At 47.3% G+C, this 15,596-nt stretch overlaps 1 protein-coding gene across 6 annotated transcripts in view; it reads left to right on the top strand.

The window, feature by feature from the left end:
* TNIK (TRAF2 and NCK interacting kinase) overlaps positions 1-15,240 on the top strand; it is a 153,773-nt gene extending 138,533 nt beyond the window's left edge. For 5 of the 6 annotated variants that reach the window (XM_053951167.1, XM_053951166.1, XM_053951169.1 and 2 more), the window contains 10 exons: positions 1,580-1,744; positions 4,642-4,756; positions 5,120-5,290; positions 6,120-6,263; positions 7,807-7,941; positions 8,183-8,283; positions 9,558-9,707; positions 10,633-10,792; positions 11,401-11,540; positions 13,059-15,240. In XM_053951167.1, coding sequence (XP_053807142.1) covers positions 1,580-1,744; positions 4,642-4,756; positions 5,120-5,290; positions 6,120-6,263; positions 7,807-7,941; positions 8,183-8,283; positions 9,558-9,707; positions 10,633-10,792; positions 11,401-11,540; positions 13,059-13,142 — 1,365 coding nt within the window. In that variant the 3' untranslated portion in view covers positions 13,143-15,240. The remainder of the gene's footprint in view (positions 1-1,579; positions 1,745-4,641; positions 4,757-5,119; positions 5,291-6,119; positions 6,264-7,806; positions 7,942-8,182; positions 8,284-9,557; positions 9,708-10,632; positions 10,793-11,400; positions 11,541-13,058) is intronic. The other variant, XM_053951168.1, reaches the window with a different exon arrangement.
* The last annotated feature ends 356 nt before the right edge of the window (positions 15,241-15,596 follow it).

Below are 15,596 nucleotides of genomic sequence, written 5' to 3'. Positions count from 1 at the left end.
AACGTTCTGGTGATGCTGGTGGAAGTGCAGATGGGCAGCTGGACTCGTGGTGAGAGGGCAGGAGGCCCTGGTGGTTAGGGAACAGGGAAGTCACTCTCCCACCAGCACATCAGAGTGGTGGATGGGAGAGGAGAAGGAGGAAGGGGAGCTTGGAGTCTGCAATTGTAAAGGAGGGATGTTTAGATCACATGTAAACAAGACTTGAGCTGGATTTTAGTTCTTAATTCCATTTATCTAATACCTTCACATACGAAGGAAAAAGATGAATGCAGCTTTGAAGAGAGGAATGAGTTACCAAAAGAAGTCACAGCATGTTTGCTGCCTTTCTCCATCAGTTTTGGAGGGGGTAGTAATACAGTCCCCCCCATCCCTCACTGGGGTGGAGCTGTTCAGAGCAGGGATCCCCACAGCTCTGCACATCCCTAAGTCAGGGAGGGTGATGTGGGTGAGTGGGAGAACAAGGCCCTGTGTAACAGGCAGCTGTTCCAGAAATGAGCTTGTGTTCAGCATCACAACAGTAAAACCTGTGCTGTGCCAGCAGGGCTGTATGAGAATCCAGATGCAGAAGGGTTTAAAAGGTGTGGGCAAGACAAGCAGCTGGAAAACCCCACTGGGAGGAGAAAGCATGATAAGAAATCCAAACTGTAGCCTTGTGCTGGGTGCTTACTGTTTTTTCCCCCCCACCACCATAGCCATCAGAGGGTGGTCTCACTGAGGTCAGTGGGCTTTGGGCAAAGAGCTTTTCATTCTTTGGTGGGATGGCAAGGTGTGGTTGAAGGTGATGGTAATGAGCAATCAAAAGATAAATGTCAACAGGACTAGTCAGGGGCTTGGTGAGCCCAGTTAAAGTGTCCACAAATCCCAGTGAATGGGTAAATATCTGTAACAATCTCACTGATGTGCTCCAGGTAGGTGAGATTCATCGAAATGGCAAAATAAATGAGGAAGGGAGAAACTTCCCAGTACCTACCTTGCACAGGGAGGGGATGGAAAGGAAGGGGAACCCTGTGGAAATCCAAGGAATCTCATGTGCAGGGCGAGCTGCTGGTGGTTCTGCCCCTCCTCTGCCGCTGCTGCTGCTGTTCACTGCTGGTTTGGGTCACAGAAACATGGGACAGGGCTGTGCTGGCACTTGCAGTCAGGCTGCTCTTTGCCATAGCTGTGCAAAGCTGTCCAGGCTAACGCTGATTGAGGGCTCAGATTCTGCTGTCAGCAGTTGCCAGTGGCTTTTTGGGAGGAGAGTTGGCCATGGAGTTTGCACCCATGGGGGCAAGCACAGAATCTGCCCTACATTCCTCATCTCCAACCAACAGTGACCAGGCTTCTCTCGCTGTTTCGTGGCTAATTACTCTGTATTGACTTTGTCATTAATCCTGTCTTTAATTCTCTGGAGTGGGGGGTTTGGTTTGCTGCTTGCCAGACTGCATGGGGATGGAACAGAGAGGGTCCTTCTCCTGCGCTTGCTCTGGGAACCGGGGGACTGCCGACAACTTCGTTTTGTTTGGGTTTTTTTCTCTTCTTTTTTTCTCTTCCCTCCCCCCTCCCTTCTCTTTCTTCCTCATGCCTTGTGTCTCTGCAGACCTCTGGTGAAAAAAAGCGTTCTGGCCACGCAGCCAGCAATGGCTTTGCAGGTCACATCAATCTGCCTGACCTGGTGCAGCAAAGCCACTCGCCGGCGGGCACGCCGACCGAGGCCCTGGGGCGAGTCTCCACGCATGCGCAGGACATGGACTCGGTGCCTGAAGTAGGTGGTGGGGGGGCTCCTCTTTCTCCTTTGCATCGCTTTTAAATCAAGTATTAACATCTCTGCCCCCTGACGGGGCTCTCCTGCTTTCCTCCCTGCCTTTCTTGGCTCTTCCCCTCTCTCTGTTTCTGGTCCCCGTGGGTGAGTGTAGTGGAAATACAACAGAATCAGATGGGTTACTGCTGTAGAGGTCTGTGGCTGGTGGGAGAAGGATTTATTAGGACTTTCAAGCCCACCAGCTGGAGTTCTGGTGGTGTGACACGAGTGCTGCCAACTGATAAGAAAGACCTTTTTTTTTTTTTTTTTTTTTTTTTTTTTTTTTTTTTTTGACACTTGGATATAAAAGGAAGTGGTGAGAGCCAGTGATGCCATTAGCTTCAACTGGCCCAGCTTCCATCTGTGCAACCTCTGATAATTATCATGACTGAAAAGGCTACCAAAAACCAAAGCCAACAAAATTCCAGATTGTTCTTCAGAGTAGAAGAAACCGGCACACTTTTAAAGTCATGTGTTTCCTGTCATGGCAAAATGTTTCTCTCTGGTCGGTGTTCTATAGGCACATGATTGGACATTAAAATTGAAGAAAGTGTAAAAAGTCTTAGCACAAGATGTGACAAATAAACCAAGGGAATTGATGTGTCCAGCTTACCATCCCTAGCTGTGAGAAACAAACAGTTCATTTTTCCCATGAGAAATCAACCCATTTGGTGTTAATTAAGCTATTGTATTTAATGTTTTTGTTTCATTTGGTGGGTTGTACGTCAAAAGTTCTGCCATCCTATGTTCTTTCATAGAAATTACGTTCTCACTTTATGGTGTACCTTTACTAGCAGTATAAAAATAAAAATTTCTTGGAATTGGGCATTGATAAAACGTAAGAACAGATGGTGCCTGACTTGACCTCAAGTTTTTATCTCTTTCCTCATTGGCATTAAAAGCAGCAATGAGAGAGTCAATCCTGAAAGTAACACCTTCCACAGTCATCCTGGGGCTGCTGAAATGCAGCCTGGGATTGGGTTGAAATGTATTCATTTATAGAATACCAACCAAAAAGATCTTCTCCATTTCTAAAATTGTATTTTTAGAGCTGACTGAGCAGGGAGTGGGTTGAGTGGAAACTTGGGGATTTTGTTCACGGGCTTCCAGGTGACTCATGCAAGCACAACCTCAGCCTGCAGCCTGATGCTCTTTGTAAGCCACCACACAGATTTATAGGCTGTTGAACAGGATCTGGGAGAAGATGAAGTCTTAATGTTTAAATATCAGCCTTGGAAGCTATTAAAATGTCATCTTCTGAGGAGAATAACTGAATGTGAGTGAGGAAAAATGCTCAGTGCATTGGGATGAGGGATTTCTTTGTAATTCATTTGCTGGAAAGCACCTGGCTCTCAGCTGGAAATCCCAGCAAAACCCGAAATCCTCTCTTCCTTAAATTACTATTGTTTTATGGAAAAGACATTCAGCACAGAGAAAGAATCTGTGTATTTCTTGGATAGGAGACAAGCACAAAGCAGAGGTCTCTGTGCCCGCAGCCTTCCCTGCTGCAGGCTGTTAACTCCTTCAGTTACCATGTTCTGTTTAGAAATCCATCCTGTTTCTATGGAAACAGCCAGGCTGTCAGGGAATAGGGCTGGGAGGGAAGCAGGATGCTCAGCCTGATTTTGGCATGGATGCTGGCTCACCCATGGATGCCAGCCCCGAAATGCTTGGAAAAGTCACGAGTCACAAAGCTGCTCCCACACCTGGTTTTTTGTGCCCTTGAATCCTTTTATGGCTCACTGGAGGACAGGCACAGGCCCAGCCTGGTTTCAGTGGGGATGTGCCAGGGTGGTGGTGTTCCCCATGGCACATCTCCCCGGGCATGGGGACTTGTCCCATGGCAGCTGTCACACAGGGACTGTGGCAGTGGGCATGGGGAGTAGCCGGGCTTGGTGGCTGGGTGAAAGCTGAGGAAGATTTATTTCAGAAGAAGGACAATGTCCCAGAGAAGAAAAACGTGAGCTGTAGTGGTGCTGCAGAGTCAGCTGGGTTTTGTTGCTGCTGCAGCTCTGAACTGAGCTCATCCATTACCCATCCAAAGCGTGTCCTGGGTAAATGCTGGAGCAGGAAGGATAAGCTGCTCAAAGAAGGGAGGAATTCACGTCACTTTGACTCCAAAGGCAAGGATTTCCTTTTGCCTGGAAGGAGGCCTTAGCCTCGTTTTCTGCCTTAAAGCAATGGTTTTAAAAAGAAAGCAGTGTGACACTGCAGTTTGTTCATCCCCACATTCCCTCAGCAAAGTATTGGCTCTGACATTTCCTGCAGTACCCTCAGGTTAAGTTTTGTTAACTTAGAAATGCCCCCTTCTGCAGTCCCACTTGAAGTGCTGGGGATAATTTAAAACTGTGCCAGCTGCCCCAGGGCTTCACAGGGACTCCCAGCACCACCCTGCCAACCTCAGCAGGAATGGGAAAGTGGGAAAAGCAAACCCTCACCTGCCTGACATCCCAGAGAAGGTTTAAGGCATGTGTGTGACATGCAGACAAGTAAACAGGTGGATTGATGATCTTAAAGGTTTGCTCCAGTCTAAATGATTCTGTTATTTTGGGTTGGATTTTATCTGCGTTGGCTTCTGCCTCTGGCCCTGTGGCTTCTCTGCTCACTGTCCTCATGGCTGTGCTTCTGCCTGTGAGGAGAGAGTGGAGCCAGGCCCTGCTCCTCCCATTTTCTGTTGCTCACAAACACACAGAAATCCAATTTAATGTTTGTTTCTGATTAGTTATGGAGAGGAGGAGGAGATGTTCATAGAGGGCTCAAAAAGGGCACTGCAGAGGCAGGCACCATTTGCTAATTAGAAAGTCTTAGATGTACACAGGTGTTACTTCTGTGTGCTGAGCTCTCTCTTGTTCATTTTCTAGTATGGTATGGGAAGTAGCACCAAAGCCTCTTTCACTCCCTTTGTGGACACCAGAGTGTATCAGACCTCACCTACTGATGAAGATGAAGATGAGGATGAAGAGTCATCTGCTAATCGTAAGAGCCAGTGTGGCCAGTTTGAGATGGGAGGGCCTTGTGGAAAGCAGGTCAGAGAGCCTGAATAACCCCAGTGAACCTCTCACATTTCACTCGCTCCAGACATAGCTGCTGTCTGTATCCTTGCCTTCTCCAGCTGGCATCCAACCTCTCCCCCACCAACAAAATGCCACCAGAAAGATCTGGGAGGAAATGGGGAGCAGCAGAAATCCACCCTGCTGTCTGCTTGGGCAAACTAATATCTTATAACACAGCGATGACTCCCCCATCGAGAAATAAAACAAGTATTGTCATTCACTGAAAAAGAGAGGTGACAGAACATTTAACCCATCACCCCCCTGTTCCCCTGTGTTCCCTTGCCAGCCCTGTTCACCAGCGAGCTGCTCAGGCAGGAGCAGGCCAAGCTGAACGAGGCGCGCAAGATCTCGGTGGTGAACGTGAACCCCACCAACATCCGACCCCACAGCGACACCCCCGAGATCCGCAAGTACAAGAAGCGCTTCAACTCGGAGATCCTCTGTGCTGCTCTGTGGGGTAAGCCCCGGGCACGCCCTGCCCTCCGTGTGGCTCCCGGGGGCTGGGGTGGGAATGTCACTGCAGCACAGAGCCCCTGCTTGGGCCCTTCTCCATCCCCTGAGGGTCTCCAACCCTCGGCGCTCTTACAGCCTGGGGTTCCCGGGGTCCATCCGACCCCGGCTGCCGTAGGTGTCCCGGATAGCGCTGGGCTGACAAGCACAACCTGTCCAGGTCCCTCAGGCAAGCTCACAGCCACAGGCAACCTTAGCAAGCAGCTCTGCTCTTCAGTGATTTCAGCTCTTTGGTGTTCAGCTCTTCAGTGATTTCAGCTCTTTGGTGAATTCAGCTCTTCAGTGATTTCAGCTCATTGCTTGCTAAGTGCCTCAGCAGATGCAGGGAGGGAGAGGAGAGGCTGTATGAGGTTCCACAGCGGTGTCTTTATTGGCAGCTCCTGCGAAGGGTTTCAGTGACAGCTCTTCTGCCAAACTGGGCAGAAATGGGGGTTTATATAGGGTACAGAGGTGTTGGAAATGGTCCAATAGTAAGGGTCGAGGCGAATATGACCGGTGGTCTTACAGAGAGATAACGAGGGTCTGAATGTGGAAGAGGGGCTGCTTTGGTCCAGTCATCATGACTAGGCATTTCTTATCTTAGGCAAGTGACTGCCAGGGAGGCCTCTGACTGCTACACCGCGCTGTAGAGTGACCCCTCCTGTCCATGGGAAGGTCCCAGCCTCAGCTGGGTCGGTCACGCTTCTGGTGGCAGCAGAGATGAGCTCAAGGTGTTGTCCTTGGGAGCAGCCGTGGCTCCTGGCACCCATGGCCCTCTCCTCTGCTCTCTCCTCCAGGTGTGAATCTGCTGGTGGGCACGGAGAACGGCCTGATGCTGCTGGATCGGAGTGGGCAGGGCAAGGTCTACAACCTCATCAACAGGCGGCGATTCCAGCAGATGGACGTCCTCGAGGGCCTCAACGTCCTCGTGACAATATCAGGTGCTCCTCTCGTGCTCCCACCCCGTCATTCACCTGCTCAGCCACAAGCCCTGAGCGGTTCCAGCTCAGACAGAACCTGCTCACTGGTGTCAGAGGGAAGCTCCCAGGCAAGCTGGAGGTGGTTTATTCTGGAATCAAATCAGTTAAATCTGCTTTCAAGAGTTTGCTTGCTTCACCTGCTGACTGCACTTCATCTCCAGTCTCCTTGAGCAGGGAAGGGGAGGTGCAGGATACAGGCAGGTGGCCCAGCAAAGGAGATAGTCACAGCTTGAGGGGGCAGAGAGCTCTGCTTTTGGGTCTGTTTGGCTCTGGCTGAGGGAGCCATGATCCATGGCTTTAGATTTTCCAGTTTAGACCACAGATGTGCTTGGGCTGTCCCAAGCACTGAGGGCCGCAGGCTTTTCACTGTCCCCATGTTTAGCTGGGAGCTCCAGAGTGCTCATATCAGGCTCATGGGGTGATTTCTGGCAAAAAAAAAAGCAAAACCTCTGTAATCCAGTCTCCAAGGAGAGCGTCCAGCATCCTTCTGCAGAGCAGCCCTGAGGAGCACATGGGTGACAGCCGGGGCAGAGCCTTCTCCTGCTGGTACCTGTCACACAAAGCTCACAGAGGGCAGCAAGAGAAGTGCTCATTAGGAAATCGTTTGATATCATCCTTCTGTCTCCTTTCACATTGTTAAGACCCTCTGGCCTCGCTCTGCATTCACCTGCAAATTCCTGCTCCCCCCATTCAGCCAGAGCTCCAAACTCACTGCTCCATCCTTTACCTGGTCTGCAGCTCCCCTGTGGTTTTGGGATCCAGCTGTAGGGATAAGGGGTTTAGTACAGCTGGAATGGGAATAGCACCAAACTCCAAGATGATGCTGAGAACGAGTCCTGGAAACTTGTGGAAATCTGTGAGCAGACAGGGTCTATCCTCTGGGTCCTGTCTCACCAGGCTCAGTGTGAGCCGTGTCCTGTCCCTGTAATGAGGGCTCTGCAGCCACGGGGATTTTGCAGCCTTGTCACAGCCATCCAAAAGCAGGCAGCTGTGCAGGAATTTGGCAGCCCCTCAGCATTGCAGAGCCCAGCACCCAGCTTCCTGGCAAGCAGCAGTGCCTGTTGCAGGCCAAGGAGCTCCTGTCTCATCTCCAGGGTGGAATTAATGTTGTATGAAGGAGAGGGAAGGAAAGAGACCAGGTAGTTGAGTGGTTGGATAAGATTTGAGCTGTAGGAGCTTTGGGATCACTGCCCCACTGAGCCCTACTGTGCCTCTGTGAACACTGATTTATAGGAAAAGGAATATTTCCTGCCTGTGGGAAGCAAAAGCCTGGCTTTTCCAGTATCTGCAAGACAGAGGTCTGGGCTTTGCTTTCTATATATTTCTTCCCAAGGAAAAACCCAACACAGCAACTAAATTACTATTTTCAATTACTATTTATATTACTTTTATAACGAAATGGCCTTAAATTCTATAATCTTGTGGTTGAAAATAAGCACTGAAACCTCAAGATGGTCCATGCAAACGTGCTCTGCTCTGACAGGGACATTTCCTTTGCCAACAGGAAAGAAGAACAAGCTGCGTGTGTACTACCTGTCCTGGCTGAGAAACAGGATTTTACACAATGACCCTGAGGTGGAGAAGAAGCAGGGCTGGATCACAGTTGGGGACCTGGAGGGATGCATCCACTACAAAGTTGGTGAGTGGAAATAAATGTCTGAACAGATGCAGTTTTGTTCTCTGGTCTTAGGTCTGACCTGACAATTTGATACTAAAAGTATGGGTAGACCACAGCCACAAGTAAATTTGGAATTCATCTTTATGCATTAGGTGGACTCTGTGTAATGAGAATGAACAGAGAAATGGCCTGAGAAGCTGTTCCTGGAGATTTGTTGGAAAGAGAGTGAATGTTTTTAAAATTGGATTTGTTTTTATTTTAGTGAAATACGAAAGAATCAAGTTCCTGGTGATTGCCTTAAAGAGCGCTGTAGAGATCTACGCTTGGGCTCCTAAACCATATCACAAGTTTATGGCATTTAAGGTATGTTTGTCTTCTACACTCTGTAATTGTAAATGCATGAGATTTCTGTACTCTGAAGAGCAGAAAGGCATCTTGCTTATGTAGCTGAGCTCCTCAGGATGCCTGGCAGGCATGGGAGTTGGGATCCTTGCTGGCTGAAGAGATTGGATATGTTCTGCTTACAGCCAACAATGAAGTGTTATTAGTTTATGCTAGCGGGCTTCACTTGAGGAATTTGCAGAAAGCTGATCAAATGCATATGAGTAAAATTGAGCTGGGGATTTTGGTGGGTGTTTTTTTGTGAGCTTTTTGTGTTTGGTGGTTCTTTTTCCCTCTGACTAATGTTTAACATACAGTACAAAAATAGGCTGGCATGATTTTCTGTTTTCATTTTGCAGGGTCCTCTCCCCTTCTGCAATTTGAATTCTGTTTCAAGACAGAAGGTTTGGGAGGGGAGAGTGACCCACTCTTTCACTCTCTTTTTTCCTCTCTTTTCACCTGCCTTGGTTTCCTCAGTGAGACCTTCCTCCTTTCCAACCTGCCAGTGGGTATTTTGTGCTTAGTCCTTCAGAGCACTTTTCATCCCGTGCTCTGTGCAGAGAAGAGTCACAAGGGGCAATGCCTTGTGGAGATGTTCATGCTGAGTAATCTCATTTTACATCTTCCCAACACAAATGGACATATGCAGTATTAGGTCACATTTGCTTTTTCTGAACTAAATCCAGAATAAATGGGCTCGGTGACATGGAGATCTCAGCAGCATCAAAATAGTGTGGGATCCAACTTCCCACAGGTGTTTGTTTCACTCTCCTGCTGAGCACCTGAGCCGTGGTGCTTGCTCTGGACATGGCTGGGGGTTGGTCCCAGCCTTGCTGCAGCAGGTTAGATGGAGCAGGGAAAAGTAGGTCTTTGCTAAACTGACTCATTTCAGCTGCCCAAACCAGAGCAGTGATCCCTGCCAAGAGAGGAGGTGGGTGCTCACAGATCTCTGCTGAGAGAGACTGAACACACGCTCATGTAAAATTGAGCTGTCTCCTTCCTTTAGAGACCAAATCCTTGTGTTAGCCTCGGGCTCCTGTGAGAGAGAGCTGGCCTTGGCAAGGGTGGGCACTTATCTGCTGGGATGACTGAGTACCCTCTGAGGCTTCTGACAGGGGAACAGGGAGGCAGGAGTATAAATAACCACGTATTTAGTAGGAAACACAGTCAAACAAATACGATTTCAAAACCATATCAGGCTGCTGCAATGGGGATTTGTTGGTTTTCTGTGATGCTCATGGAAGGGATTATAAAAGTCTTTTGCAGATCTCCAGCACAAGCCGTTGCTCGTGGATCTCACTGTAGAAGAAGGTCAGAGGCTGAAGGTCATCTTTGGATCCCACACTGGTTTCCATGTGATTGATGTAGATTCTGGGAACTCCTATGATATCTATATACCATCTCACGTGAGTGCATGGGCAGTGCTGCTGCCTGAGGAACACGGGTCACCAGTGAGGTTTGGGCAGGCTCCCAGGGACTCAGGACTGGGGACCAGTGACAGGTGTGACACTCCCCAGTGCTGCACTCACTTAAGGAGGAGTCAGAGCTGTCACATACTTCATGTTCATCTGCACAGGCTGTTTCTGTCCTCGTGCAGGAGCAGTAAAGTTTAAAGTAAAGTTTTTTTTATGTCCATAAAAAGGACAGTCTGTCTCTACACTGCATGGAGCAGTAATGGAGCTCTCTGCAGGATTTTCTTGTTGGGTCATTTAAACTCCATCTATACTGTTGGCCCACAATAAACTGGTCTAGGAGAACCTGTCACTAAACAAATGCAGGAATTGTTGCATCTGATCCAAGCAGCAATCTCCTCTGCAAGAACTAGCAAGAGCAGAGGGAGAAATACTGGAGCAGTTTGGCGTGGTTTTGTGTTGTCTTAGCTGTGGAAGGGCAGACATGGGTGGAAAGTCAGTGCAGCTGCCCTTGGAGCTGGAGGATGATTGTTAAAAAATAGGATATTTCCTCCCTAGGGCTGCCTGTAAAATTCTGAGTTTATTTACCTTGATTTGAACTGGTGATGGATTCATTGGCTCAGTCACTTATTTGTGTTCCAGCCAAGTGTCAGCCATCAGTCTTGGGGGCGTGTATGTTGTGATCTGTCTGTAATTGCTGAACCTGTTTATCCTTGCTGTGTCAGACAGCTTTGATGCTAGGGTAAACATAACAGTTTATTCCCCTTCAGGCTTATCTCTGAAACCCAGTGCCTGTGTGGGGAATGGAGGGAGGGCTTTGTTCTCTGGCTGGTTTGGGCTTTTTCCCTGCAGTGCTCTGCTCCCTTCCCCTTTCTCCATTCAGTGTAATTCTGACTCTGAGGGTCTGTTTCACCTGCAGATTCAGGGCAATATTACTCCTCACGCCATTGTCATCCTGCCCAAGACGGATGGGATGGAGATGCTGGTGTGCTATGAGGATGAGGGGGTCTATGTGAACACCTACGGACGGATAACTAAAGACGTGGTGCTCCAGTGGGGAGAAATGCCTACTTCCGTGGGTAGGTCAACCCTTCCTCTTCACCTGCTTAAAATACAAGCCACAAGTAAGATGAGGAGTTGAGAATGCTGAGATGGAGTCATTTGGGATGAAGGGGATTTCCCTCTTTTATCAAAGGGGATTTCCCTTAGCCAGCTGTGAGATGCAATTGCTATATTTCTGCAGTTTGGTCCTCCAAAATAAAAGCAAGTAATTTCTTGAAGATTTGAACTTTTTGAGTATGAGATAAGTATAAGATAAATGTGAGATAATGCAAGCTGTTGCACTGCTGGGCTACTGTGCTGAGTGGAGGGGTCTGGGTGTGGAGCTGGGAGCCCTTGAGTTGCTCTTCTGGCTCTGCTGTTGCTCAGCTCCACAATCCAGGGAGGCAAAACACTGCCCAGCTCCTCACCTTGCGAAACCGGAAGAACCTTGCTGCTTCTGTTTAAATTTCTCAGCAATTTCTGGATGAAAAATGCTCTGAAAAGGCTCCTGTCCCTGCAGGCCATCAGAGCTCTGCCATTGATCTGCTTAGGCTTTGAGGAACAGCTTATGAGAGCTTTTCTGCCCATTGCATAATATTTAGCTCAACACAAGTTGTAACACCTGCCAAACGCTTCCTTTTGACAGCCTACATTCATTCCAATCAAATAATGGGCTGGGGAGAGAAAGCTATTGAAATCCGGTCAGTGGAGACAGGACATCTGGATGGAGTATTTATGCACAAGCGAGCTCAAAGGTTAAAGTTTCTATGTGAAAGAAATGATAAGGTAAGTCCACTTCAAAGCTTGTATCTGTGCTGTGAGCCACAAGGTGCTTTTAGAGCTTACGTCTGGTTTGTCTTGAGATTAATAATTAATCTGAAGGTTCTGTTTAATAAGCAGTGCCCTTAAGCCTATTCCCAGTTAATTTTCTCCAGTGGATGGAGACCTCAGCCTGCAAGATCTCTTCTCCATCTAGCTGAGATCACGTTGACTTGGATTGACTTTCTCCCAATTCTTTCATCTGAACATTAAATTGAGGCTGCCAAGTGAACTCTAAAATTGAGTATTAGCAAGGATGTGTAAGTGACCCTGGTTTGAGCTCTGATGCAGAAACATTTTGATGCATCTTTCGATGCATTTTGGTGCATCTTAAGTTATTTTCCTCTTACAGCCTCATCCATTTCTGTAGACAGCAGTGGTAAATACTGCTCTGGAGGGTCCCCAGAGTTGCATGGCTGTCATGTAGATGCCCCCTGCCACAGGTGTTGCAAGGAGGACAGAGAATGAGGAGAAATTGCTGGAGGAAAAGGCATTTTTGTGTGGAAGAGATGGTTGAATGCCGAGGTCTTTCTGCAGGTGGTGTTCCCTCCTCTCAGAAGGTTTCACCAATATAAGTCAGGACCAAGCAGCAGGGAGTTCTTTCATAATGGACATGATCACAAAACCAGTTGCTGCATCCCCAGAGCAGGATTTAATAATGTGCAGTAAATGAGCTTTGAGGCCATGATCACTGTAGTGAACAGCTGCAGGAGGTAGGCTGAAGCTCTGCAGGAAAATGTATCCTAACTTTGCAGTTGAGTATGTTATGAGAAGCTGCCCAAGAAGATGAATTTAAGTTTAATTTAAGTGTAACCTAATTCTAACAAAGCTGGAAAAAAAACCCACCTTGATCTTTCTAAAGTACCAGAACCAACTGATCATCAATGGGTTTGAAATACTAAACTCAGATGTTTCTCTTTCTGGAGAACTGGTTAAACTGGTAAGACTGAGTAATTTTTGTTTTTATTAAGGACAGAGGCTTCAGATTGCTCCCTTCAATATTTGCAAATTATAACTTATTTATTTTTTAAGACTCTCCTTGGAATCAAATGCTGGTGGATCCTGCCAGAAGCACCAAAACCCCTGTTCTTCATACAGAATCCTGATATGTTTCTGCGCTTTGAGCATGTTGAAGGGAAGTCATTTTTCTGGGCTTAACTTTCAGGAATAGCTGAAATACCAGGACTAACTTTTTCAAAAAAAAAGCCATTTCAGACTGAGGCAGATATCGACCAAATGGTGAATGTTTAGCAAGATCCAAACCACTGATAGCAGTTTTTTGTTAGTGCTTCATAATAAGTGATGCTGTGGCAGTAAAATGTGATAAACCTGGTATTTTTAAGGCATTCCAAACTCTTTTTTGGTAGTGAGGGAGAAGGAGGTTTAATTACTGCATTTACTAATGAGTGGCTCAATTTAATCCCAGTCTGGCATGGGTAATCTCCATCCCCTGAGTATTAATAAGTGCTTTTCCCTTCCAAACAGGTATTTTTTGCATCGGTGAGATCCGGAGGAAGCAGCCAAGTGTTTTTCATGACCCTCAACAGAAACTCCATGATGAACTGGTAACAGAGGAGCACTTGGCACTCACCGCCATGGCATTATTTCTAATTTAAAGGACATTAAACACATGGACTAACACTGTAGAGGCAGGTGCGGAGGGCGCCGAGGAACCCCCTCCCCACGCTCCCCCGGCACCGCCAGCCCCGGGGCAGGGACTGCAGCCAGGGATGGACTTTCACGCTTGGACCCCCCGAGGTCTCCTGATTACGCTGTGTTATAGTGGGTTATGAGTTTTCCTTTGTTTTATTTTATTTTATTTTTTAGTTTTACTTTTTCTTTGTCCCCTACTTTGTAAGAACGGGGAAAGAAAAACAGTGTCAAAAAGTCTGTTTTTAATTCTGTCTGCCTGCTAGCATCAAATATATAGTATGTTGTAAAGTTACCAATTAAATCTGGTGAGAGACAGCACAATAAATGTACCTTTTATCTTTGTGATGAAGGCCATAACCATATAGCTGGGTAATTTTAGAAATCTTTTGCCTTCACCAACATTTACATGTTGCTTTTGGCAGCAACGGCTTAACGGATTTTTAAAGAAGAGAAAAAATAATAGGTTTTTTTCCCCTCTTTTGGGAAATGGATTTTAAATGGCTAAACTACTAGCCTTAGACTAATAAAAATCAGCTACCATTTTTGTCAAGTCTGTCAATCCATATTTCTATATGGATCTTCACATAATGGTGTGTCTTGATAGGGACAGAGGTGCCATTTCTTGTTGCTCCGGAGGTGCCCGCCTGCCGCAGGGCTTGGCCACGGGCACCGGGACAGGGGATTGGAGGAGGAGAGGACAGGGGAGCGGTCAGAGGAGCCCCGTGCTCGCCCCTGAGGGGGATTTGTGACTGCAGAGGCCCCTGGGATGCTGTGGGCACCAGACCCTGCTGCTGAAGCCGGTGCAGGTTGTGGGTGTTCGTTCCCCCGAGTCCGGAGCCGGGCACTGGCGTGCGGGAGCAGCCGGCACAGGGATGGGGACCACGGAACAAGCTGCCTGTCCCCCATGTTCTGGATTGGGCTTGTAAAGAGCTTAAAAAAATATATATTTGTGTGGTTTCTTCGGCCAAGGGTCTGAATCTACTCGTTTTCCACCCCCTCCACTCCCTAGGAATTACCCAACATACAGTGAAAGACAACATCTGTGCCGAACCGTGTGTGTGTGTTTAGTTCAGGTTGAATCGTGTCCTTATAAACTTTGCTCAGTTGATTTCCGTTTCCAGTGCGTATCTGGGGTTTTCTTTCTCAGTAGCTGCAAGCATGGCCGCCTGTGGTGTTGGGGTGTCGCATAACAAGGTCTGTGTTGCTGGTTTTAACCTACCTCGTTTCGGTTGGGGTTTGTTTTTTGGTTTGGTTTTGTTTTATTTTTTTTTTCCGTTCCGCTGTCGATCACAGCGCTGTTACCTCCAGCGACATATAGAGAGCTTAACTGGCAATCTTGGTGTACTCAGTAACGATGGCTTTATTAAAAAATGATTAAATCAACAGGACTTGGTCAAACTCGAATCTTTATCAAGGGTAAGAGGTGATGTGGGGTGGCGGGGATGGGCCGAGCCACCCTCACCTGAAGCATTCTGTGGGCAGGGTGTCAGGGTTGGTACCACAGGGATTGCCAGTGGTGGGACTCCCAGGATGTGGAGTTCAGGGAAAAACAGGTGGGATGGGCTTTGTGGTGCAGCCTGGAGAGTGTAGGGATGGCCACAGGATCAGATAATGGTATTCAAATCCCATCACAAACACTGATTGCCACCAGCTCTTTGTATTTTCATTGTGGTTAAAATAAAAATCAAATAAAGCCCAGAGCTTTTATTGTGTTGCAAACTGATAACTGTTTTGGGGTGTTTTTTGTTCTACTTCAAGTGACAAATGCACAGCTTTGGATGATTTTTGTTATTACTGGTTTTTGCATACGGTGATGAAATAGCAGGCAGTCATTGAGTTTAAACGACTCAGGTGGTTTGTGAATGTATTTTTTTAAATCTCAGAATAATTTGAAACAAAATTCACAGAAGCCAATATTACCACAGTCTTGTCTATGGCATGTGTGTATGGAGATAACACAGAGCAAATGCTTTTCTGGTGCCAACCACAATAAAACACAAAACTTCACCATTAAGCCATGCCTTTTATGTTTGGGTAAATAAAAACTGGGGTGTTGGAGGACATGGAGGTAAAGGGGATTTTCAGGGCTCCCAGTCACAATGCTCTTTGTCTGGAGACTCTTGGGAAGGTGGTTTTGGAACAGGATAAGTGCAAGGAGGTGGGACATGCCCTTTGTAATGCTGCCCAGCAGTGAGCAGTGGCCAAGGGATGGAGCATCACCACCTGAAAACTCCTTCTACAAGATCAACCCATGGTTATTATAAAGACAATTCCCCTCTAAATGTTACTAACTTTGATTTGCTTTTTCTTTTGCTGTAAGTAAAATGTGCTTCTGGTTGATTAATGCTCTCAAAAACTACTTATTAGTAG

This window comes from Vidua chalybeata, chromosome 10 (genome assembly GCF_026979565.1).
Source record: "Vidua chalybeata isolate OUT-0048 chromosome 10, bVidCha1 merged haplotype, whole genome shotgun sequence".
Lineage (NCBI taxonomy): Eukaryota > Metazoa > Chordata > Aves > Passeriformes > Viduidae > Vidua > Vidua chalybeata.
This window is presented reverse-complemented; position numbering and strand designations above follow the sequence as displayed.